This window comes from Protopterus annectens, chromosome 13.part0 (genome assembly GCF_019279795.1).
Source record: "Protopterus annectens isolate FY-2018-M chromosome 13.part0, PAN1.0, whole genome shotgun sequence".
Taxonomy (NCBI): Eukaryota; Metazoa; Chordata; order Ceratodontiformes; family Protopteridae; genus Protopterus; species Protopterus annectens.
This window is the reverse complement of record NC_056747.1, coordinates 410,724,136-410,749,079: the sequence shown is the minus strand read 5'-3', so window position 1 is coordinate 410,749,079 and position 24,944 is coordinate 410,724,136. Positions and strand designations below refer to the sequence as shown.

The window sequence follows — 24,944 nt, the reverse complement described above, 5'->3', positions numbered from 1 at the left end:
CCCTATAATGAGCGATGAAAGTATGTGGTTTAGACCACGTGGCTGCTGCACAAATCGTGTCCAAAGGCAGGCGAGCTGCATGAGCCAAGGAAGTGGAGACGGACCTAGTAGAATGGCCTTTTGGTTTGGTGGGCAAGGCCTGATTTGACTTAGAATACACAAAGGCTATACAATCAGTAAGCCATTTAGAAAGCGTCGCTTTGTAACTGCCATACCCTTTTTATTGTCTGCAAATGCAACAAAAAGTTGATCTGTTTTTCTGTAGTCTTTAGTCCTGTCTAAATAAAATCTGAGCTGTCTGTGCACATCTAACTTGTGCAGCATATATTCCAACTTGCTGGTATGGTTCTTGAAGAAAGTAGGGAGTTCAATGGACTGATTAATATTTATGACAGAACATACCTTAGGAAGGAAGGACGGATTTGTTCGTAAAGAAACTCTATCTGGGTGAAAAATTAAGTAAGGCGGTTTAATTGACAGTGCTTGCAGCTCTGACACTCTCCGAGCTGAAGTAACCGCTACAAGAAAAAGAGTCTTCCACGACAGAAACTTCAGGAGGCAAGAAGAGGCTGGTTCAAAGGGTGGCAACATTAGTTGTGACAACAACAAATTTAAATTCCATGGGAATAAAGGGTCTCTGACGGGCGATCGAAGATGGAAGGAACCTTTCATAAAAGCCTTACAAAGCCTGTGGGACATAATAGAAGAACCATCCTCACCAACATGGAAGTTGGATATGGCCGCCAACTGCACTCTTAGTGTGGAAGTAGAGGTCCTTCGTGGAAAAGGATGGAAAGAAATTCTAGAACTTTATGTAAAGGAGCAACCAGGGGGTCTAAGTGTTGACTAGATGCCCAGTACACAAAGCGTTTCCATTTACTCTTGTAGAGTTTTGTGGTGGAAGCCATATGAGAGGCAACCAAAATGCGCTGAACTGCCGCAGAAAGTAGATCAGACGTGGCTAGGCGGGGGAAGTGGAGCAGCCAAGCTGCTAGTTTGAGGGATAGAAGAGACGGGTGAGGAACTCCCGACGAATGTGTCAGTAGATCTGGTACTGGGTCCAGGATCCACGGTTCCTCTGTTTGATGGGCTCGAAGAGAGGGGAACCATATCTGTCGAGTCCAGAATGGGGCTATGAGTATAATTGTCCTTTCCAGGTTCATGGCTTTCTGAAGAAATTTGGGAATCAAGGGGGTAGGTGGGAATGCATATAGGAGACCCGGGGGCCAATCGTGTATCAGTGCGTCCCTGGGGACATCCCCTGGAGGGGGTAGAAGGGCAAAATAGCTTCTGCATTTGGTATTCATCGGGGAGGCGAATAGATCGCAGCAAGGCTGGCCCCATTTGCGGAAAATTCTTTCCGCCACTTGTAGATTGAGGGACCACTCGTGAGGTAACAGGATGGCTCTGCTCAACCTGTTCGCAATGACGTTGGATGACCCCGGGATGTGTGTTGCTATCAGAAAGCGACCCGTGGACTCTGCCCATTGCCAAATTCTCATGGCCTCTCTGCATAATGGGTAAGATCTGGTTCCCCCTTGTTTGTTTATGTACCAGACTACAGACATGTTGTCTGTCTGAACTGCTACTGTTCCTAAAGGTAGGAGGGTTTGAAAGTGTTGCAACGCCAAGAACACCGCCCTCATTTCCAGAGCATTTATGTGCAGGTTGTACTCCATGTTGGACCATTCCCCTTGGACTGTTCTTCCCTGAAAAAGTCCCCCCCACCCTATCAGGGAAGCGTCCGTGGTTATATTGGCCGTCGGATTCGGTAAAACAAATGGACGACCCATAGTGAGATCCTGGCTGGACACCCACCATGAGAGGTCTCGCTTGCAAGAATCTGTTATCAGAATCTCGTGCATTAGGGCTAACTGCTGGAACGACCACTGCGTGAACAGCAGCCACTGGAGGAGCCTCATGTGCAATCCTCCCATGGGAATCGCAATCAGGAACGCTGCCATGAGTCCCAAAACCTTCAACACCAATTTGGCCGAGGCTTTCCTGCATTGCAGCAGAAGAAGAACCTGTTCCTTGAGGGATGAAGCCCTTACTTGAGGGAGCTTTACCAATGTTAAGCGCGTATCTAGGTCCGCTCCGATGAATGAGATATGCTGTGAGGGCAGTAAGACAGATTTTTTGAAGTTTATGGAAATCCCTAGGTGGGAACAAAGGTTGACTGTATAGTTTCTTGCTTGTATGAGGAGACGCTCGGTGGTGGCGGTGAGGAGCCAGTCGTCCAGATAGGGAAACACCCGGAATCCTAAACATCTCAAGTGAGACACTACCACTGCCATGCATTTGGTGAATACCCTGGGGGGCTGAGGTGAGCCCAAAGGGCAGGGCTCGAAATTGAAAATGACTGGTTCCCAGCCGGAAGCGCAGGTGATCTCTGGACGTTCTGGCCATCTTGATGTGGTAGTACGCGTCCTTGAGATCTATCGAGCACATACAGTCGTCCTTCTGCAAAAATGGAAGGATCGACTGAAGCGTGACCATCCAGAACTTTTCCTTCTTCACGAAGGTATTGAGATTGCTGAGATCCAAAATGAGTCTCCAGTCCCTTGTCTTTTTTGGAACTAAAAAGAACCTTGAGTAAGTTTCTGATCCTTTTTGGTCCGCCGGGACTGGCTGATGATTCTTTTTTTGAGCAGCTTTGAAATTTCTATTGCTGCTTGGCCTCGCAGACGGGGTGGCACATCTGGAGACCTTCTTTGTTGGGGTGGAGTTGACATAAGGGGTATTCTGTATCCTCTGGTTACAATGCTTTTTACCCAGGAGTCTGAGGTGAGAGTTTGCCAGGCCTGTGGGTATAAAGCCAAGCGACCCCCGACTGCCTCCAGAGCAGGACAGTCGGGCCCCCATTCAGGAGTGCTGGAAAGGCTTACCAGGGATAGTATCCATGTCGCCTTGGTTCTGCGGACCCCCTCTGCCGCCAGGGCGGCGTCTTTCATGTCTGCCCCCCCCCCTCTGCCTCGGGGGGGGGGGGTTCACTCTGTGTTACCTGGAAAGATCCCAGAGTTCTATGGAACCACATTTTTCTGCCTCGTTGCCCTTTGGGGTACGGTCTGGATGGAACGGAAAATGGACTCTGACAGCAGACAGAGTCTTTCCTTCCTGCTCACACCGAGTTAATGTCTCTTTCACTCTGGGCCCAAAAAGAGTGGCACCATCAAAGGGGGCATTGGCGAAAGAAGACTTGAAGGCTTCCGCAAAAGAGCACAGCCACATCCAGGATTGTCTTCGTAGAGCAATCGCTGAAGCTGCGGCCCTACTCGACCCTTCAGCCGCATAGGAGATGAGCCTCATGGACGAGTTCACTACGGAGGTAAGGGTGCTAAGTTGTGCTGTTACCTTATCTGAAACAGCAGCATCTGTGTTACCCTGGAGGGTATCTCTCAGCTCCTTGATGAGATCCCTCTGTAGTCGTGTAAAATGTATCAAATAGTTTAGCGAACGCATGGAAAAAGTCGCTGAACTAAAAACGCGCTTCCCGTATCTGTCCATAGTCCTAGAATCCTTATTAGGAGGATGAACAGAAGAGGAAGACTCCGACATCTCCTTTTTAGTGGCTGCGGCCACCACCATAGCGTCAACCGGGACTCCTTTGGTGAGATAAGTCTTGTCCTGGGGAGCGGTAATACATTTACTTGGTTTTCGAGGGACCGGTTCCACTGTGTCCAGTGTCTCCCACGCCCTTCGAGCAATCAAATCCATTAACTCATCGAAGGGCGGAGTAACCCAGGAGGTAGAAGGTTGAGCACCAAATGCCTTCAGCAACACCAACTCGTCCTCAGTGGGGGCTAGGGACTGCCAATATGTATAATGTCCTTCTGTTTTAATATCTCCAAGATGTCCGCAAATGAGACATCCTCGGAGGGGGATTTTGGGGACCCTTCTGACTCATCCAAGTCAGTGTCAGAAGTTAGAGATTCCTGTGGGGAATCTAAGTGCCTCTTCTTGCACAATCTTTTCCTCGGAACCTCATCGGAGGGAGATTCCGGTGAGGCCTCTGAGGAACAGGGGGCATCCTCTAGGGATGGCTGAGACAATGGTGCTCCACGCTTTGGATGTGTCATGGGAACAGAAACAGAGAGCGGCTCCTTAAGGGAGGGAGAAGACGCGTCCGATGAAGTGGTTGTCTGTGTAGACAAAACCTTCCTCATAAGGTCAAAAACCCTGAACCTCAGGTCGAGGACTCCCCCGGTTCCGAAGAACATGGAAGAATCCGAGACACGGGGCCCATGGGTCTCGACCCCGAGGACGGAGCCGAGCCGATCTGCGCCGAGGCCCCGAGAGGGAGAGTCGGCACCGAAAGATCGGTACGACTCTCAGTCCCGGAACCAAGGAGAGATCGTTGACTCCGCGACTCACCTATAGGTTCCGATGGAGTCTAGGTAAATGGTGTCGATCGTGCAATGGACGGTTTCGGCACCGAGGGCTCCACTATCATCGGCTCATCCTCTTCCGGCTCCGAAGACTGGATGGGTCTCGAAGGAGGACCTGTTGGAGATAAGGGAAGGCCTTCTAGTTTCGACACCAACTGGGAGGAAACTGCAATCAATTTGGAAAGGGCCGTGTTCTCCATAAGTTTCTGCACGACATGATCCACATCAGTATCAGATAATGGTCTGGAAGATCGGGTCGAAGGGGCCGAAGATGGCACCGACCGAAGAATAGATGGTGGCGGTAGTTCCGACACTGGTTCCAAGACCTGGGGCTCAGTGAGAGACAAATGTTCGACGCTCGGCCCCGAAGTCTGTGGAACCGGCGAACGAACTCTAGAAGATGTACTCGGAGCCGATGACATGGGCTCCGACATCTTCGACCCCTTCGAGGACTTAGAAGCCTGGTCAGACTTGTCCAAGGCCTCCTGGAAGGCAGGCTTAAGAAGTCCCCTGTCAATAAGTTTCCTGCGTCTATCTGTCATGACCCTCCCACCGAAGGAATGGCAAATAGAGAATCCTCTTGCAAGTGGAGAGGGCCAAGACAGTAGACGCAGGAAGTGTGGTCGTCAGTGATGGACATTTTCTGTCCACACTGACACCTTTTAAAACCAGACTTGGCTTTTTCAGACATGTTAATTAGAAGAGAGAATTTAACACTAGCTAATATCAGGAAGAATTAAGCTATAGGTTAAAGAAGGGTAGGCCCCAAAAGGGAAACCTATAAAAAAAACTAACTAACTACAATATACACAGACACACACACTATAGGATAGAAATAAAATATCAAAAAACTATAGAAATATAAGAACTTTGACAAAAAAAAGAAGCTATCTTATCTGTCTAACAGTTTTCTCTGGTCGAGCTCTCAGAACGATGTGACCTGTTGCAGCGGCAAACTAGATCGGAGTAATGGCAGGGAGGATTGTGGGATATAGCCTGGTCTCGAGCTTCTCTAAGATGCAGAGCTTTGCTATGCGGCCGACTCGGAGCCGAGGATCGGCTCCGAACCCGTGTGTAAGATCAAACGGCGAGATTGAACACTCTCACATAAAGCAATTACTAGAAAATGAAAATCAAACTCTAAATCAACTATACTTAAAGTAGTGAATATTGTACCAGAGATAAAAGATCATGAAGTTGCTTTCATCATTATTATTTGTGTTGTTTAACTTGCATCGTTCAATGTAACTTGGATGTAATCTGTCAGTGGGATTTGCTTGTTTCATTCATTTCATGCTTTCTCTGCAATAGTCCAGGCTTGTGAACACATATGAGATGTACTGATAGTCTGCTTAGGAGCATGAATGGGTTTGGGTTTCAGTCATTAGTGCCATGCAGCTGACAGGAGGTTGTGGTGCAGATGGGAAGGTTTGAAGAAATTATTGCAGCAGAGTGCAGTCACAAATTCTGGGGTTTGTCTGTCTGGCAACGTAAAAGAAATCCTGGAGTGTGACGAGGTGGCTGTTGGCACTCGGGTTAGTTTCACTGCTGAGAAGGCACATAACATGCAGGATTAAGTAGTTGATGCATTAGTACGGCTCAGTCGGACGCATCACCTGTGAAAAATCCTTATGGAATTTTGAATAAAATGGGTTCCCAGATATTTGCAATGTTGTCCTTCATTTCTTAAACTTGTCTTTACGAGCTAGTAAAGACAAGTTTAAGAAATGAAGGACAACAGTGCAAATCTCAAGATTTGCACCTAGGTAATATTTTACTTTAAATGATGGGTTGAACTTACTCTAATACCTTACTGGAGAATTAATTTTTTTCCAGCAGGGTGTTAATGTACAGAGATCACCTGGTAATTTAAAAAAAAAAAAATAAAACATCTACTTTAAAGCCTGAGCTGAGGAAAAAAAAAGTATCAAACTGACACCAGTGGTGGTGCTGCGGTAGCGTTGTCGCCTCACAGTAAGACGCTGTCTGGTTCGATTCTCAGCTACAGCGTCTTCTGTGTGGAGACATGAGTGAATGGGCGTGCCTTCGTTGAAGGTTGTGCGGCAGAGCTGGCAACTCTGTACGTAAAAATCAACTGCCAATCATTAGCGGACCGGAGTTCCACTGTGGTGACCCCTAACTGGGAAAAGCGAAAAGACAAGTTATACAGCCTTGTTGTTCAATGAGCGCAAAAAAAAAAAAAAAAAAAAGAAATTGTAAACAAAATATGTTTGGGCGTGTGAGAATTGTGAATAGAATCAGAGAGAGACAGTGATTAAGACACCAAACACATACCTTTCATTTTCTTTGCTCAAGGAAAGTCAGTGATATCCTGGAGAGAGACAAAAAAAAAAAAAAAAAAAAGGACCATTGGATTTAAATATAATGACCTGCATTTTATGATCTGTAAGAAGGAAGAGACGGTCTGACTTCATTTAGTGGCAGTAGTCTTAGTGATTTACCAGAAAACAATTTTTCAAAGGACAGATAAAAATTAGGGAACAGTTGAGAGGTGTGTGAGGGGCGGCTGCGGTGGTGCAGCAGTTAGCGTTGTCGCCTCACAGCAAGATGTTCTCCGGTTCGATCCTCGGCTGGGGCGCCTTCTGTGTGGAGTCTGCATGTCCTCCCTGTGGCCGCGTGGGTGTCCTCCAGGTGCTCCAGTTTCCTCCTACATCCCAAAGACATGCTGTAGGTGGATTGAACACTTTAAATTGGCCCTAGGTGTGAGTGCGTGCGTGTGTGTGCCTTCTGTGGAAGGTTGGGCGCCGGGCTGGCAACTCGACACCGTAAAACTCCACTGCCAATCATGAGTGGGCAGATCATCCGCTGTGGTGACCCCTAACTGGGAAAAGCCAAAAGAAGAAGACAAAAGATCATGAAGTGGGATCTTTAGAAAAGGGTAGGAGTAAATTACATAGAAAAATGGAAATTGTGGGAACAATGTACGCAGAAAAATGTTTTTCAGGAGGAATGAGGTTTTTAAGAGAAGGCAGGAAGTGAATAATTTATGTAATGCTAGTAAACAGGGAAAAAAAATAGAAAATGGCAGTAAAAATACCTTTGTAGTCCAAAAAGGGTTCTCTTCATAAAATGTAAACCAAAGTATAAAACAATTATTTTAATAAAACATAGGACATGAGGCAGAAAAATCCATAAAGAAATCCAACTACAAATGGTTACGTGCGTTCGTCCCTGAAATATTTGTGGGACTTCTTCGAAACCATAAAACCTTATAACACTAACAAACTTTAAATATACATACAACTCTTCAATTTAAGAGGTCATATGGCTCACATCAATTAAAACAGCTACTAGTATTTTATGAAGCACTGTTGCTTGAAACACTTCCATGTAACTTTTAAAGGGCCAAGTCACGTTAAAAAAGCAACTAACATTATGAACATTTTCTGTGATACTAAATACAATAATATCTAAAACAGTAATGTTTAAAACTAGGATTTGAATGTGTAGTATTATACAGCACTTTTGCTATAAACCTTTTCTTTTAACTTTTAAAGGGCTAAGTCATGTCACAGAAAAGCAACTAACATTATTAGCAATTTCCTGTGGTACTAGTTACAAAGTATTCTACAGCAATGGGGTTTGAAGCTTCTAAAAATACATCTTCAAATATACAGTAACTTTAAAAACAATGCTTGTTTTAAAACAACCAAATTTGGATAAAATGCAGATAAAATAGCAACCTCAGAACACTATGGTGTTTGTCCCCCTCCCCTTTTCCAGTACGATAAAGCATCATACCAAGGTTTAAAAATATAGAAGAATGATCAGACTGTCATAAACCCATAAAATGATAATTCCTTAAAACTACCCACTTAGAAAACTACCATTTAATAACACGTCTAAGCTAAATCTAGATGTCCTACTTACTCATGGGCTTTAAGTTTTAGAATAAGCAAAATGGATACATTGTCATTAAGGCCTGGCGAGAATCTGGCATTCAATTTATGTTGCCAAAAAAATATTTTTTTCTATTTCCAACTCCCTCCACCTACCCCTTTCATTTCTAGGGATGACATCAATAATTGTAAACTTAAATTTGGGATTGCCTATGTAGCAAGAAGGGCATTATACATATTGTCCTAGAAATGGCTTACAAGTGTTCATAAATCTGTTTTTTTTAAATTGCCTCTCTGTCTTACTCACATAAAAAGTCACATCTTTGGCACATAGCAATATAAATCAACCCTGTAGATACACAATTACATTATTTGAGATGCAAGTCAAATGGTGGGTTCTCTACAGTCACATTTGTTCCTTCCAGCATATACTTATATTGTCTAAATGTTCAACACCACACAGTTCACCTTTGTTTCAGGTGTAGAATAGATTGCGTGTTTTCAAACAAAAATTTGACATTTTTACCCATTCTATACACAAATTTGGGGGTTACCCCCAGAGTGTTAAATATCCGGGTTGCCCTTAAAAATCACTGTTTTTAAATAAAATCTCCTTAATTTCTTTTCCACATCCACCAATACTGTTGGTAAATTTGTTGTCCTTACTATCCATATTTCTATCTGGTAAATGTGTGTTTTTGTACCCAACAAGGGTTTAAATTTCATCCCCCACCCTACCAAGACTTCCTCACTTACTTTAATAAGAAGGTTGTGTGGTCAATCCCCTTTCTTGAAACATCTGTATTAGTTTACCTAGTTTCATTTTGAAGTTTAGCTTGCCTGAACACATTCTTGCGGCTCGTACTAGTTGCCCCTTGAAAATGTTCTTTTGTGTGTATTGAGGGTGGCAACTCTGATAATCCAAATAACTATTGGAAAAAGTTGTTTTTCTATAAATTTTTGATGCAAAGTTTTAGTTAGAAGTATCTCTGTAAAGGGCGACATTAAGATAATCTATACTGTTATCTCTATTCGTGTAAGTAAACTTGAAGTAGGGAGATGCATTATTGATGTACGTAATAAAATCCTCTCTCATCTGTCCCTTGTCCTTCCATAAGATAAAAATCCAGGTAACAAAAATAAATATTCTACTATTCTTTAAACTGAGTCTGAAAAACATGTTTCTTTTCCCAAGAAAACATCACCAAATTAGTGTATATAGGGGTGCAACTTGTCTCCATCACTACCCCTTTCACCTCTTTCAAAGTACTCAACTTTGAAGATTATGAAACTGTTACCAAGAACAGTTTCCAGAACCTCCATAACAAAATTTACTAATGTGCCATTTAAAACTAGTTGGTTCCAAAATAACTTCATGGAACAAGTTTAAACCTTCTTGGTGCAGAATGGATCTAAAAAGATAAAACACATTGACAGAGAAAAAACAGGATCTTCCAGATCTTTAACACTTTCTTCCCTTCTAAACTATCACAGGAATACCATCTGCTCCTGGAGACTTTCCTGTAGATTGATTATACATAAATGTATTTATCTCGTGTCTAGTTGTGAAATCTCATTTCCCCTAATCTTGGCATAACTAGGTCTTCCATAAATACTTCCACATGTGCTTACTATTGGTTTCCACACTCTTCTGCTTTATACAAATTTTCATAAAATTTCCAAAACACTTCTAATACCTCTATAGTATCTCTGGTTATTTTTCTTGTCATAGGCTCCCTAGTTTTGGTGTCAACCCTTTCTTTTTGTTGCCTAAGTTGGAGTGATCAAAAAAATAACTGCTTAACAGCAATCTTTCTAAATTCATGCTTATTATCCAAATACAATTTTATTTTTCTTTAACACTCTGCAGTTGTTTCGCTTCTTGTTTCAAGAGTCCCCTATTAGCAAATTCAGTCACAGAAATATAACAAATCCAGTTTAACTTTAGTAAAGAAATTTACAGATGCTGTGTGTGGGAGATATTTAGGCAATGGTCACTTAATCACCCTTAATTGCCACGAACCTCCACTGCTCATCCTCCAGCTTCCTAATAATCTTCATGGGGAAACTGACTCTGTTTAAGAGCCGTATTCCCCTTCACCTAGCTATCCTATAATTTGAGCATGCTGCCACTTCATATCCCTGTTCTGTCGCCTTTGGCATGCTACTGTGGATCCAGGAAATGCTAAAAGTCTGTTCCTTCTTAAGCTGAGAACCCTGCTTCCTCTTACTGTGTTGGTCAGGCCACTGGCATTCCAACTTAGTACTTTTGTTCTTCTCATTTCTTCTTACCCTATGCCTGTCCTTCCCTTTTTTGACTCTGTCTTTTTTCACACCTACTACATTGAACACAAGTGTTCCCAACTTCCAATTCCCTCCTCCTTTCACATTTCATTGGGTTACTTCAAACATGATATAGATTTTCCCTTGGCTGCTTAAGTACATGCTATAAGAATTTTTTATATCAACTTTCTAGGTTCACTCTCTCTTCAAACTTCAATTGTGCAGCCCCACTAAAATTATATCAGGTAAAAGTTGAAAAATTACCCACCCACATTTACAAAGGCCCTGGTCTCTCCAAACAATAACTTTTGTGCTGGTTTCTACATGAGTGAGAGGACCCTTTCCTTTAAGGCAAACATAGAAAATCTAATCAAAAACTTGTAGAATGTCACCTCTCATTGCATTGTGACAATCAGAAAGTCCCTTCCTACATGGATTTCTTCAGGTGGTAAACAAATCCACTCTACTACCTTCAAATGTCAATGTCATAGAGGCTGCAACTTTTCTGCCCCCTGCTACCCCTGGAACTCAACTAAAAAGGAAGCTCTCTCTCCTTGATCTGTCTTACAGGTTGATTAATGTAGCATTCATTGGATCAAAGCTTGCCTCTGCAGCTGACATGTTAGCCTTAAAAATCTCATTTTCTCCAATGAATCATCAATCAACACTCTGACCCCATATAGAAAATGGGTAAGAGTGTGTGGAGTCAAATGTCACCATCTCTCTCTCGATTCAGTGCCAATTTCCTACCTTCAACAGTCTTGCCTGACTGTCGCAGGTCTTGTCTTACAAAATCCATTCTCATCTTTGCTGGATGTCATAGCTTCTTCATGCTCTCTTCCCATTACTTCCAAATCATCTTCACCAGTTTATTTCCTGTTTTCCTGTACATGTACCCTAACTACAATAATCCATTGCTTTTGTCCTTCTCTGCAATTGGAGCCATCAGATCTTCTGCTCTGATGTCTCCATTCCTTCATCTGTCCCACAGTCTGCATCCTACCACCCATCTCCATCACCTCTACCTTACTAAATTGCTCTGCCTCCACTGTCCAGGTTTCTTTACCATATGGCAGTAGTGGGTGAACCTTACTTTTCAGCTTTTTTGGCATTCTTCTGTCACACACTACCCAACACTCTGAAAATTGGCTGCAGCCTCTCTGATTCTAGCTTTGACATGCTCAATTCAGACTTCCCTTCTCTTTAACGACCCCTCTCAGATACCTGAAGCTGTTAACCTGCTCCACTGTTTTCCCTTCTGCATCAATTTTCAGCTTCTTTTACATTCCTCTTTTGGCTGCCATAATAAACTATACTCTGTTTCATCCTGTGAGCTGTCACAGATTTGCATTCTGTTCATCTATCATTTACTCATGTTCTTGTTCAGTCTGCATGTAACACCACATCTGCATACAGCATCTTTGATCTGTATCCTCTGACCAATTTATTAATATAAACCATCACCAGTGTCAACAACAGGGGTGCTCGGAGTTGAACATTGATTCACAACTAGGGAAGCTCTCCGAGTCCAAACATTGTTCGTACTTGTGTTGTTGGATCCTTGCGCATAGCTTGCACTAATTCTATCAATGTTTCTTAGATTTCAAATAACTGCAGGACTGCCTAAATGAGCTTTCTTGGGACAATGTCTTGCGCTTTCCCCATTCTAGGAATGCCCAGTTGGATTCCTTCCTCTTCTCTATCTTCTTTTTAACTGTCTGTCTCACTGTAAACATTGGTTTGGTTGTGCTGCATCCTGATCTGAATCTGAACTGCTCAACACCCATCTTACTTTCTACTATAGTGCTTATTAGTTCATCAGTCAGGGTCTCCAGAACTTTCATGCTGTGCGACAGGAGTCTGATCCCTCTACACTGCCCACAGCTGTGATGTTCTTGTATACTGTCACTAGTATGCTTATTCTCAAGTCATCTGTGATATGTCTTTCTCTCTCCCTATTGTTATGAATATCCTCCACAGCCACTTCTTCCTTAACTCACCCAAAATCTTGATCAACTTTGCCCCGACTTCATCTGAGCCTGCTGCTTTACCTAAATTAAATTTTCCTCACTGTTGTTCTTTCTCCCTCCAGATGGGGCTCCTCCTCTTCTTTCATTATAGGCTGTGCCGGGGGCAGTACGGCTTCTGTGGAGTTTTCTTCATCCAGAAGTTGCTGGAAATACTTCTTCCATCTACCTTTGATGTCTTGTGGACTGTTGAGCATGTTGTTGCAGACATCCCTTACAAAGAGTGTCTGATAACTATATTCTTTATCTGCCTTTGTCTCATAACCTAATAAGAGTTTCTTTGAGCAATCTATTAAGTCACTCTCCAGAAGCTGATAGTGGGCCTCTGATGCCTTCTTTACTTCTGCAACTGCTCTCTTACACTCTGTTAACCAACCAGTATTCCTTCTTGGCCTAGCCCATCTTTTCTATCTCCCACTTTTTGCTGTAACCCTTCTTTCTTTTGATGACTTCCTAGACTTCTGCATTCCATCACCAGCTTTCCTTATGTATACACATCCTTACCTGGTTTAACTGCATATCTGTTCTAAGGTTTTCACATATGCCATTTTGAAGCACTGTCATTCTTCTTCAACACCGCCTATTTCCTCTTCTTCATAAGGTGCTAGAACCCGGAGTATTTCTTTGAACTCTTTTGCTCTTAATACAGTCAACTTCCGGGACTTTGCAATCACTGTTTCTACCCCAATGCCCTTTTCTTACTAGGAGGATGACTACCTGTGGTGCATGTTAACCACTCTTGTATGTGCTCTCGTGACTCTGTCTCTCTGGCTGAACCATGCGTTAGCCACCATCAAGCAATTTGCCACACATTTTTTATTCCTGCTGCCGCACCCATATGGACCCAGGGACTCCTCATATTCTGATCTGTCTGCCCACATATGTAAACAAAAAAATTATGTATAATGCCCAGTTTTAACAATGTACTATCTTTTCGCTTGAGTTATAGGTAAAAAGGGACCAATTCGTCTGCCTGTAAACAAATCAAATAAAAAACAAACATCTGATAGCAATATGGTAAGAAGCAAAGTAATTTTAATTATTTTATTACTGACTTAACTTCTCTAGGATACCGACAAGATTCTTTTCAACCATAGCAACTTACTAATGCAAAGAGGCAAAGTGCTTATAAGCAATGTCAAGAAGATTGGTTTGACAATGAAGAAAAAAAAAACAGAACAGCTAAATGCAAGAGAAGGATGGAGTTTTATACAGGCTGCTCCCCTTCTCTGGGAGTAGGGCAGGTAGAATATCCAGCATTACAGTAACCTCTAGTGAACACATGGGAAGGGATCAGCATGAAAATTAATAGTCAATAGAAGAAAGGCCAAATGTCAAGATGTCATTTCATATCCCACATCAGTAGCTGCAGAAAGAAAAATGTGCATTCTTTCTCTGAAGAACCACTAGTAGTAGTGCAAGACCATGTTCACCCCCTCACACTCCCCCGTCCCCACAAAAAAATTATGTCAGCAGCCTCAACCCACTGGATACAGCTCTAATCCAAGCTTAAGCCATAAATATAGAAAGGAATTCCTTTGGCTCAACTTTATCACTTCCCTAGAGAGTCAACTACTACTCCATCTACTAAATCAATCCCAAGGATCATTTACTGTATCTACCATTACAGATAAGGCCATTTTTCTCACTTAAGCTATACCAGTTCCTGATACTGTTGTCCTTGCATTCATCTGTTAGCAATACAGTAAAGCAGCTGTGAAACTTCACGAAGACAGACACGGCACTGCACACCAGTTAGCATTATGCAAAATTCCCAAGGGCCTCAGAGATTTTGACCTAAAAAAAATGGACAATAATCCTAAGGATGTTTGATCCACTTGCACTCTTACTTTCTTTAGCAACCCACATATATCTGGTGACACACAGGCAGGTGGGAATACAATACTGCTCTCTAAAGACTTGCTTCAGGACATATTACAGTAAATGCAGCTCACAAAAGAATGGCAATACAAAATCACAATTTTCTACAACATAAGGTAAATTTAGTTTAAATTCTTTTAGTATTCATGTCATTTTTACTAGCAGCATTCAGAAAGAACACGATACTCCACTACCTTAGAATGTTATCACCCAGCAGTAAAAGTAAATGAGGTTCTTCAGATTCATCTGGGTACCAAGCAGCATGTCGTAGTACTAAAGATGTAGAACTGGTAAAAAGTCTTTCAGCAACTGGAATTGTTCTGCCAAAGAAAAAAAAAGAAAAATCAGTCTCAATGATTTCTTTCTTTTTTTTTTGGGGGGGGGGGGGTGCTAAAAAAAAAGTTAACCATAATGACAGATCTATATTGGCAGTTAACTAGTAGAACTTGATTAGCCCTGAACCCAATACTCTGCCAGGCCTTAGCCCCATCCTCTTTTCCATAATGGTAAGCATATCAGGACATTTCTGCAGACCTCTGATAGTTCACACAAAGCACACCATGAAACTGAACATCACTCTCTCTATTCTTGGACCTCTAGCTATAAAGGCATCTATGAGGACTAATGGGGGGGGGGGGGGATGATGACAGAAATGAAACTGCCTTTGAAGTTGTAACAATACAGCAAGTGCTTGATCTTCACAACTTTCATTGGGAATCTCCTCTACATCACCAACAGAACAGAGTCCTTAACTTTATACTCATGGGTGGACCTCATGAAAGAATAATGGTGGCCTCAAAGGAAAAGCTAGAGCTGGAAACTGCATCTGACCTATAGCACCTTAGTGTTCAATAACACCCATATGGCATACACAAAAATATCATCCACAGTAGCATTCCTGAAGGCTTGTGAGGTGGCAACTGCTCTAGTGGAATGGGCATTTGTAGAATCTGGTGAAAACTTGCCACATTTAAGATATCTTATGCAGTGAGAAAGCCCAAGAGAAAGGTTTTTTGCCTTGAAATATTTTTTTAAGAGAAAAAATTATACAAAAAATTGTGGATATTTTCTAATGGATCTTTGACCTACCACAATTAAAAATTTAAGTTGTACATCTACACCCACACAATAAAAAAGCAAGCATCCCTCCCCACCCCAGGGCATAAAGAAAACCTGTTCTCAGGGACATTCTATCCTAGTGGAAGCAGAGATTCAAAAGATTGGCACACAAGGCCTGAAGCTCAGAAATATTCCTATGGTAATGGCCTAAAAGCCAGTTTTAGTGGCTTACATGACAGACATTTTAACCGGTTAGAAAAAAAGAGGCTAAAAGTGGGGTTGACCAAGCTTCTCCTAGATGAAACAAGCCCCAAAGGGAAATTAGAGCCTTGTGAGATGGCTGAAGTATGAAGGCGTCCTCCGAAAGGTTTTCAGGGAAGCTAAACAGACACACACAAACAATCAGCACCCTGGTGGAAAATCTGACATGGCTGCCAAAGTACTGGGTGAAAACCTTTGTAGCAAATGTTCCAAGATACTAGACAAAGGAGTCGTGAAAGGATAATTTCTGCTGAATAGTTGCATACTGGGGCTGTCTGGTTAGCTTTTGCATACCTACATCAACATTATTACAAGCTGAGATGAGAACAAACTTGCAGTGTTATAAGATAGTACTGAATATTATTTTTTCTGTTTGTTGTTTCATTGAATATTGTGTTAAAAGTAGTACTGCATTTATCTGCTTATTTGTTTATAGAAAATTCTGAGCTCTCCTTTCTGCAGTTAGTTTTCCCCACCCACCCTCTCTGTTCTTGTTGTGGTATTAATCTTGGTGGCTTTGGAATTGACCGCCCTTCTTGTAAATTTGTGTTTGAACACTCCTCCTGGGCCCATCTCATTTGCTCACTCAACGGAGTACAGTGAGATCATATTTTGATTTCAGACACTCCTACCATTCCCATCTGTTCAGCCCAATCCCAGCCCTATCCTAGTCTAGTCTCATTAGCTCATCCTGCCTAATACAGAGAGCACAATTGAGTAGGCATGCCTACTTAGGCCCTGAGCTTGTCTGATTGAAGACTGCTGGAACAGGACTTAGTTCTGAGGTTTTTTACCGGTTAACTGGGTAATTTGTTCAAATCAGTTTGCTTGTTTTCTCTTGTTTTTTATATATATATATATATATATATATATATATATATATATATATATATATATATATATATATATAGATAGATAGATATAGATATATAAAAACAATTTGCATTTTATCTGCTTTTACTGTATTTGTGTTTCTTCCTACTTTATTACCTTATTTTGCTTTAGCCTCTTCCTTAAAAGTACTCAATTGTGTTTATTCTGCTGCATTTATTACTGCTTGGTAGTAGCCTGATTAAATTATAACCTTTATTCTAAAGTCTTTTGGTTATTGCACTTGGGCTTCAGACCAGTTGTTTTACATTAAGAAGGTTTGTGGTCTGCACTGTTGTGGCAAGACAGGACAGGCAGCTTACATCCTTTTAAGTTGGGAATTGCTGATTGAATTCTCAGTGTCTGTTATTCTAAAAGTGTATTAGTTCTGGTTTAAGCACTTGGGCTCCAGGCCAGTTATTTTACATTAAGAAGGTTTGTGGTCTGCACTCTTGTGGGAGGAGAGGCTAGATTCTACCCTTCTAAGCTGGGAATTTCTGGTTAAAGGCTTACTGTGCCTGCTCATTTGAACTGTTTTTCTGATATTGGTGCGCCTTTTCTGCTGTAGCATAGACTAGAGTCAGGTCTGCTGAATCCAGCTTTGTTTGCATAACTTGAGCACTAATCCAGGCCATCTTTTTTTGGAGAAGATTCCTCTGCACCCTAGTGGCAGGAGTGTGCGGGTAGAACTTGTCAGATTGAAGACTGCTGGAACAGGGCTCAGTTTTGAGTTTTTTTACTGGTTAATTGGGTAATTTGTTTACATCAGTTTGCTCGTTTTCTGTTATTTTATATATATATATATATATATATATATATATATATATATATATATATATATATATATATATATATATATGCACTTTATTCATCTGCTTTTACTGTAATTGTGTTTCTTCCCACTTTATTACCTTATTTTGCTTGTGCTTCTTCTTAAATTGTATTATTCTGCTGCAGTTATTACTGCTTGGTAGTAGCCTGATTAAACTGTAACTGTTATTCTAAGCCTTGTGGTTTAAGCACTTGAGCTTCAAACCAGTTGTTTTACATTAAGAAGGTTGTGGACTGCATTGTTGTGGCAGGACAGGTAGCTTACATCCTTCTAAGTTGGGAATTGCTGATTGAAGGCTCAGTGTCTGTTATTCTAAAAGCAAATTAGTTCTGGTTTAAGCACTTGGGCTTCAGGCCAGTTATTTTATATTAAGAAGGTTTGTAGTCTGCACTCTTGTGGAAGGAGAGGCTAGATTCTGCCCTTATGAGCTGGGAATTTCTGGTTAAAGGCTTATTGTGCCTGCTTATTTGATCTGTTTCTTTCTGAAATGTGTGTGCCTTGTTTGCTGTAGCCCAGAAGTTAGTAGTTTATTGGTCATTTTGGGATAATTTCTCTCTCTTTCATTTCCCTGCTATAAAAAACACATTTGTGTGGTTTTGCGTGCCGGGCAGTGCCGGTTAGCTAGGGTTAAACTATTCCCAGCTCCACGAAGTCTGCTCTTCAATTTTTCCCTTGGAACTAGACAAACTTTCAATTTAAGCACGCAAACCATTCATTTCACAGCCCAGCACTTGCACAAAACTCATAGCAAGCACTAATTAACCCTAACACTAGACCCCCTTAACTGTCCAGAAGGACAAGGCTCTCTATTCGTCCCTACCAGCTAATCAGTAAAACAGCTCACTTTACCTATTCAGGTATGTCCAAAATGCAGTTTAGGTGTACTCTCCAGTCCAACTGGTGAATCTGGTCATTTTGAGGCAATGTTACAACTGCCTCATGCACACAGACAACCCTCTCCTCCTGCCACCAAAACACTAATATATGCGAGAGATACAATTATACAGCCAAACTGGAGGCAAAGCTCTCTCAACCAAAGACTGGAACTGACAGTCAAGAGGAGAAGGAAAATACTTGCAACTTTCCACCAGTCTCACATAAACCTACTAAACCAACACCGGCAAATAACACACATAAATACTCAAAAACATACTTGGAGACTCTAAATAAAAATCTGCAAAAGCAACAGAGACCTCCAAAGCAGACACCCAAGCAACCTCCATACCCTATCACAAGCCATGAAACACATACTTCACATGATCAGTGTGCTACGCAATCAAAGCCCTTAAGGCAAAATAACATACCCAATACACTAGTAATATGAGACTCTATAGTCAGGCACACTGATGTCCCACTAACTAGGCTGGACAAGGAAAAGGTTACAGTTAGCTGCCTGTCGGGTGCCAGGAGCCGTCACATAATGCAAGCACTCAGGTCACTCCAGAACAAGTACAAATACGACTCTGTCATTGTCCATGTTGGTGTGAATGATGCGAGATGTACCTCCCTGGACTACAGGAAAAGAGACATGGAAGAGCTCTCTGATCACGTAGCCCAGGCCGGTATGACCCTGACCCTGAGTAGCATCCTGCCCTCACCAAGAATGCTGCCACAAAATAAAGAAAAAATTATCATCAATTTTCAACAACTGGCTAAGCTTCTGGTGTCATTCAAAGTATCAGTCCACCTGGGATGACATGCTCAATAAGCCACGTTGCTTTCGAATACTGGACAAGGCTTTTGCCGCCCCCATGGTGCCTTTTTTAGCGAAGGCTCAAAAGACAAACCCACCACCGTAAATAGCACAAGTAGCCAAAAACTGAGGGTAACGCTACTCAACGCCAGAAGTCTAAACCTCAAAATGCATGCACTCGAGGCACTCCTCAGTACGGAGAACATATATATCTGTGCAGTAACAGAAACCTGGTTTTAGGCTCCAGAGAGCACCCCAGCACTACCAGGCTATAACTCATACCATACATTTTGGCCACAGAACCCGGACCGAAACACAAAAGGTGGGGGTGTAACCATATTCATCAAGGATACCCACACCTTCAGGTTAGTGGCACAGCACAATGCCTCAGAGATCATCCATGTGCAACTAACAACAGGCAAAACTGCAATTCAAATTGTAGCTTGCTACAGATTGCCCACCATGACCCAGGACCCCCATTCCGCTTTTCAGGAGACACTGGAAAATATGAAGGTCCTACACCAAATGCCCTAATATTGGGTGATTTCAATTACCCAAACATTAACTGGGAGAACCACTCCAGTACTAACTCTCTTGCCCAACGCTTCCTAGAATTTATAAACTCGAACGCCCTGGATCAACTGGTCAACACCCCCACCAGAGGTGACAACATATTGGACCTGGTCATCACCAACATGGGCGACTGGTGTTCTACACCACAGATCAAACCCTCGCTCGTTAGATCAGACCATAGACTAATCACTCTGGATATCCACACTCAGACCCCACCCCCAATAAAGAAAACCACCGTGAAAAACGTTTCAAAAGCAAACTTCACATTACTTAAGACCGAGGTGGAAAGGTTCACAGCCACCATGCTAAAGGACAACGCTGTCCAAGCTGCTGAATCCCTTACAAAGGCACTCTGAGTACCTGCAAGAATGCATGGATAGAGCTATCCCAAGCAAAACCAAGACTCACTTCTCCAAGAAAAGGAAACCAGTCTGGTGGACCCCTGCCATAAACAAGCTATACAACAGGAGGAGGAAACTAGTGCAGAAGAGAGTAAAATCCCAAGAAGGAAAGACATCCTTGATCAGTATCAGCAAGAAACTACGATCCCTCATAAAATCATCCAACGCTAGCTTCGAAAGAAAAAATTGCCAAGGACTCCAAAGATAACCACAAAGCATTCTTTAACTATGTCAAGAACCTAAGTGGAAACTCTCAGATCTGCTCTGAGTTAGTGCAGAATGGCACAAAATACACTGAACTGACTGATATTGCCAACATTCTGGTAGACAAGTTTAGTGCAAACTTCACCCCCCTCTCACCTCCTAAAGGGCCCATAACCATACCAGAAGAAAGTAGTGCCCCAGCAATCACTGACACACAGGTTAAAACAGCCCTATCCAAAGCCAAAAATACAGCTTCAAAGGGACCAGACGGTGTCCCAGGCTGTGTCTTACATGAGCTCCAAAATGAACTAACCCCTCACCTAAACACACTGTTCAAACTCAGCCTCTCTACAGGCTACGTACCCATAGAGTGGTGCACAGCAAGTTATCCCACTCCACAAAGGTGGAGCCACAACGGACCCCAGGAACTATCGCCCTTTAAGTCTGACTAGCCTGGTCTGCAAGGCTATGAAGCACATCATCATGGAATTCATTAACAGAGACATTGGGAACCTTCAAAAATTAGACCCTACCCAGTTTAGCTTTGTTAAGGACAGATCATGTCTCCTAAACCTGGTGGACTTCTTTGAGACAGTTACCAAGGTTTTAGACTAGGGAAAGGAGGTCCACACAGCCTACCTAGACCTCGCAAAGGCATTTGACACCATTCCCCATTCTGGTATTATAGACAAGCTCACCAGCCTGAACATAAATCCTTACGTCACGAGATGGGTTGCCAATTGGCTCATGGATAGAACCCACATGGTGAGAGTTGCAGGCTCTAGGTCCGACTCTAAACCAGTTAGAAGTGGCATCCCCCAGGGCTCAATCCTGGAACCCCTCCTGTTTGGTATATATTTCTCAGAGGTACAGGCAAGTAGAGGAGGACTATGGCTGACCAAGTTTGCAGACGACTGGAAACTGGGGGCCATAATTGACTCTCCAGCTAATACAGACATCCTCCAGAAGGGTCTCACTGAGACGGATACCTGGTGTCAAAATCATGGCCTCAAGCTAAATGCCAAAAAGTGCATAGTCATCCCCTTTGGAAAAAACAAAGTACCCGCGAACTACCACATACGTGGTAGTCCCCTAAATACAGAAAATGTAATAAGAGATCTGGGGACCCATGTAGACAGTAATCTCTCCTTTGATCATCATATTGCCAAGGTGGTTAAAAAATCCTTCTATGTGGCCCACCTAATCACAAAAGGGTTCGCATCTAGAACAAAAGAGGTTATTGTGTCAGTCTACTCATCACTCATCAGACCCATCATTGAGTACAACGCCCCATTTGGGATGTACCTTACAAGACACCTGCAACTGCTAGAAAGACCACAGAAGTACCTCACCAAGAGGATTACTGGCCTCAAACATGCCCTATGCAGCCCGGCCGAAGAAACCCCAGCTGTATTCAGTTGCATACCGCTTACTCAGAGGTGATCTCTGCCGGACATACAAGGCCATGTCTAACCCAGAATTGATGGACATGCTCCACGTAAAAAAAAAACAAATCCCTAAGAGCCACACGCTCTACGGATCTAAACCTCACAACGATAAATAGGATGTGCTGGAGGGATAGATTCCTATCCCACAGACTCCCCATGCTTTGGAACAAAATTCCAATCTACATTAGGCAGAGCCCCTCATTAACAGTCTTTAAGAGAAACCTTGATGAGTGGATAGGAAACAGAAAATTTACCCTGGGGATCACTACAGTGTCTCTGCTGTACGGAGGCACAGGGAACTAATGGTTCTGCTGGACCGAAGCACAGGGAACTAATCTAAGTGGGCAGCGAAAGCCAACACATTCTGTCTGGGCTTATAGATGCCCTCGGGCAGACAGCCTAGTACTTGCCTATGAACCTATAGACCCCTGTCAATGTCCATTATGGCAAGACAAGTCCACGTGTTACTATAAATCTTTCTAGTTCCAAGTATATGGGCAGAGCTAAGAATCTAGAACAACTTCCTGGTGGACAAAGCACTCTTGGCCATTGCAGAAATGGGAGAAGACACATGGAATATAAAGACATCAGGCTCTTACAAGGATTCAGCCTGACAGACCTTTCCAAAAATGAGGGAAAACCCCATGTCAGGGCCAAAAGGGGCTATGAAGATCATTTCAGCATTGTGAAATCTGTCTTTCAAAAACCTGGGAATAAATGGATATGTGGAAATGCATGGAAAAGTGTGTTTCTAGGGCATCTTCCTAAGGGGGGGGGGGAGGAAAAAGACATTACTGCAGTTTTATGAAGATCATTTCAGCATTGTGAAATCTGTCTTTCAAAAACCTGGGAATAAATGGATATGTGGAAATGCATGGAAAAGTGTGTTTCTAGGGCATCTTCCTAAGGGGGGGGGGGAGAAGGAAAAAGACATTACTGCAGTTGTAGTAGTCAGAAGCAAATATGTCAAAGCAATGTTCACCCAGCGAAAGAAAAAGCGCTATTCTATTGAGTGGCTGAGAACCCATTTTCAGGGCATCACCAGGTGACAGCTGAGCTGGTTCACAAAAGAACTGACTTATCAAGATAAAAGGCAAGGACAATTACAGTGAAGGCCCATTCTCATGCTCTCATCGCCTCCCGAAAAGGGGAAAATAATGGGTACTATCCTGCTTGTTTGGAAAGTAAACCACTACCATGCTATCAGAGTGGATGACAACTGCATCAGTAGGAAAGGAGTCTATGGGAACCTGAAGATGAGAAGGACATTCCTTACTTCCAGAATACTGATGTGCAGAATTATTCTAATTGGTCAATGATGTACTTTGGACTGTATGCGCAAAATAATGACCCCCCCCACTATACAGCAGAGGCATTCGTAATCACAGTTACCAGGGGAAAGTACAGTTTTGTACCTACCATAAATGTAGATGTTCAAGTGCTAATACAGCTGCAGTCATAACAGATGGGTTCTCCTTCCGTCAGGCGGGTCCTCTGTCGGCCGAATTCCAAAGTCTAGGTCTGGCGTCGGTTGTCGTCGCTTCTTCCCTGACGTCAGTGCAACAGGGGTATAAAAGCAGCAGCCGACACCATTTACTTCAGTTTTTCTTGCCCCAGATGTCAGGTGCCCCCAGAAGGAAGGCAATATATATATAATTATGTAATAATGCAATGCAATATAATCAAAAAACAGTAGTTGCAAGCAAATACACTATAAAAGAATACCCCTAGAGGGGAAGGAGGGATGGAAACCTGGGCTGCAGCTGTATTAGCACTCGAACATCTACATTTATGGTAGGTACAAAACTGTACTATGTTCATCATGCATACAGCTGCAGTCATAACAGATGGGTAGAATCCCAAAGCTAAGAGAAGGGTGGTAGGCACTAGGTGGAACTACGAGGACCCAAAATGCCCTGCAAGACTGCAGTGGCAAAGCCTGCTCTAGATTTGGAGTATAATGGTAGGTTGTAGTGCTTGGAGAAGGTATGCACAGAACTCCAAGTGGCTGCTTCCAAAATATCCTTGGTAGGAACTCCTTTGAGGAAGGCTGCAGAGGTGGCTGTGGCCCTGGTGGAATGAGTTCTAATGCCTGTAGGTACAGTCTTGCCATGAAAGGAATAGCAAAAGCGTATGCAGTGGGCTATCCATTTTAAGATTGTCTGTTTGGAAATTGGCTTTCCTTGAGCTCCTACCGCATAAGCCACAAAGAGCTGTTCTGATTTTCTGAAAGGTTTTGTTCTGTCCAAATAATAACGCAGTTGTCTGTGAATGTCCAAGGAATGCAGCAATCACTCCCCTTTATTTTGAGGATTAGGATAGAAAGTAGGTAAATGTATGGCCTGATTTAAAGCTACCCTGGATACCACTTTAGACATAAAGGACGGGTTGGTTCGTAAGGAAACTCTGTCCTGATGGAAGATGATAAAAGGCTGGACAGCCATGAGAGCCTGTAGTTCTGAAACTCTACAAGCTGAAGTGATAGCCAGAAGGAAAGCTGTTTTCCAGGACAAATATTGCAAATCTGATGAGGCAGCTGGCTCAAAAGGAGGCAAAGTCAGTTTTTCCAGAATGAAATTAAGATCCCAAGCAGGTATTGGTTGTTTCCTTGGAGGTCTTAAGTTCTTAGCCCGTCTGAGGAACTGTCTTAATAGAGGGTGTGAGAATAAAGGTGGATCAGTGTTGTATTCTGCAGAAATGGCTGAGGCATGGATTTTGATGGAGGAGAACGAAAGTCCACCGCTTAGCAGTATAGCCAAATATTGTAATATTTGAGGTAAATTCAGTTTTCCAGGGTTCTGGTCCTTTTTCTCATTCCAGACACAAAAACGTTTCCATTTTGCGGAGTAAGCTTTTCTAGTTGATGGCCTTCTGGCCTCCAAAATGACATCCTGCACCTCCTTGGAGAGTAGGCCCTGCTGTGATGCTAAGGAATCTTCCATGCGGCTAGGTTGAGTGTTTTTAGCTGACTGTGAAGAGTTTTGAAGCTGTGCTGAGTCAGAAGTAGAGGCATTAGAGGCAGGGTCCATGGTGGGGAATGAGTCAGGCTCCTCAGGAGTGGGTACCAGTGTTGCCTTGGCCAGTCCGGAGCAATGAGGATCATCTTTGGTCTGTCTGCTCTGGTCTTCAATAGGACTTTGGGCAGCAGAGGAAGAGGCGGGAAG

The 24,944-nt window shown here is 42.8% G+C and overlaps 1 protein-coding gene across 2 annotated transcripts in view; it reads right to left on the bottom strand.

The window, feature by feature from the left end:
• The window catches only part of NUP88 (nucleoporin 88), a 537,460-nt gene that overhangs the window by 425,717 nt on the left and 86,799 nt on the right, over positions 1 to 24,944 (bottom strand). Inside the window, exon 3 of one of the 2 annotated variants that reach the window (XM_044054045.1) lies at positions 14,634 to 14,759. The exons of the other annotated variant lie outside the window; for it this stretch is intronic. Coding sequence (XP_043909980.1) covers positions 14,634 to 14,759 — 126 coding nt within the window. The remainder of the gene's footprint in view (positions 1 to 14,633; positions 14,760 to 24,944) is intronic. 2 annotated transcript variants of the gene reach the window in all.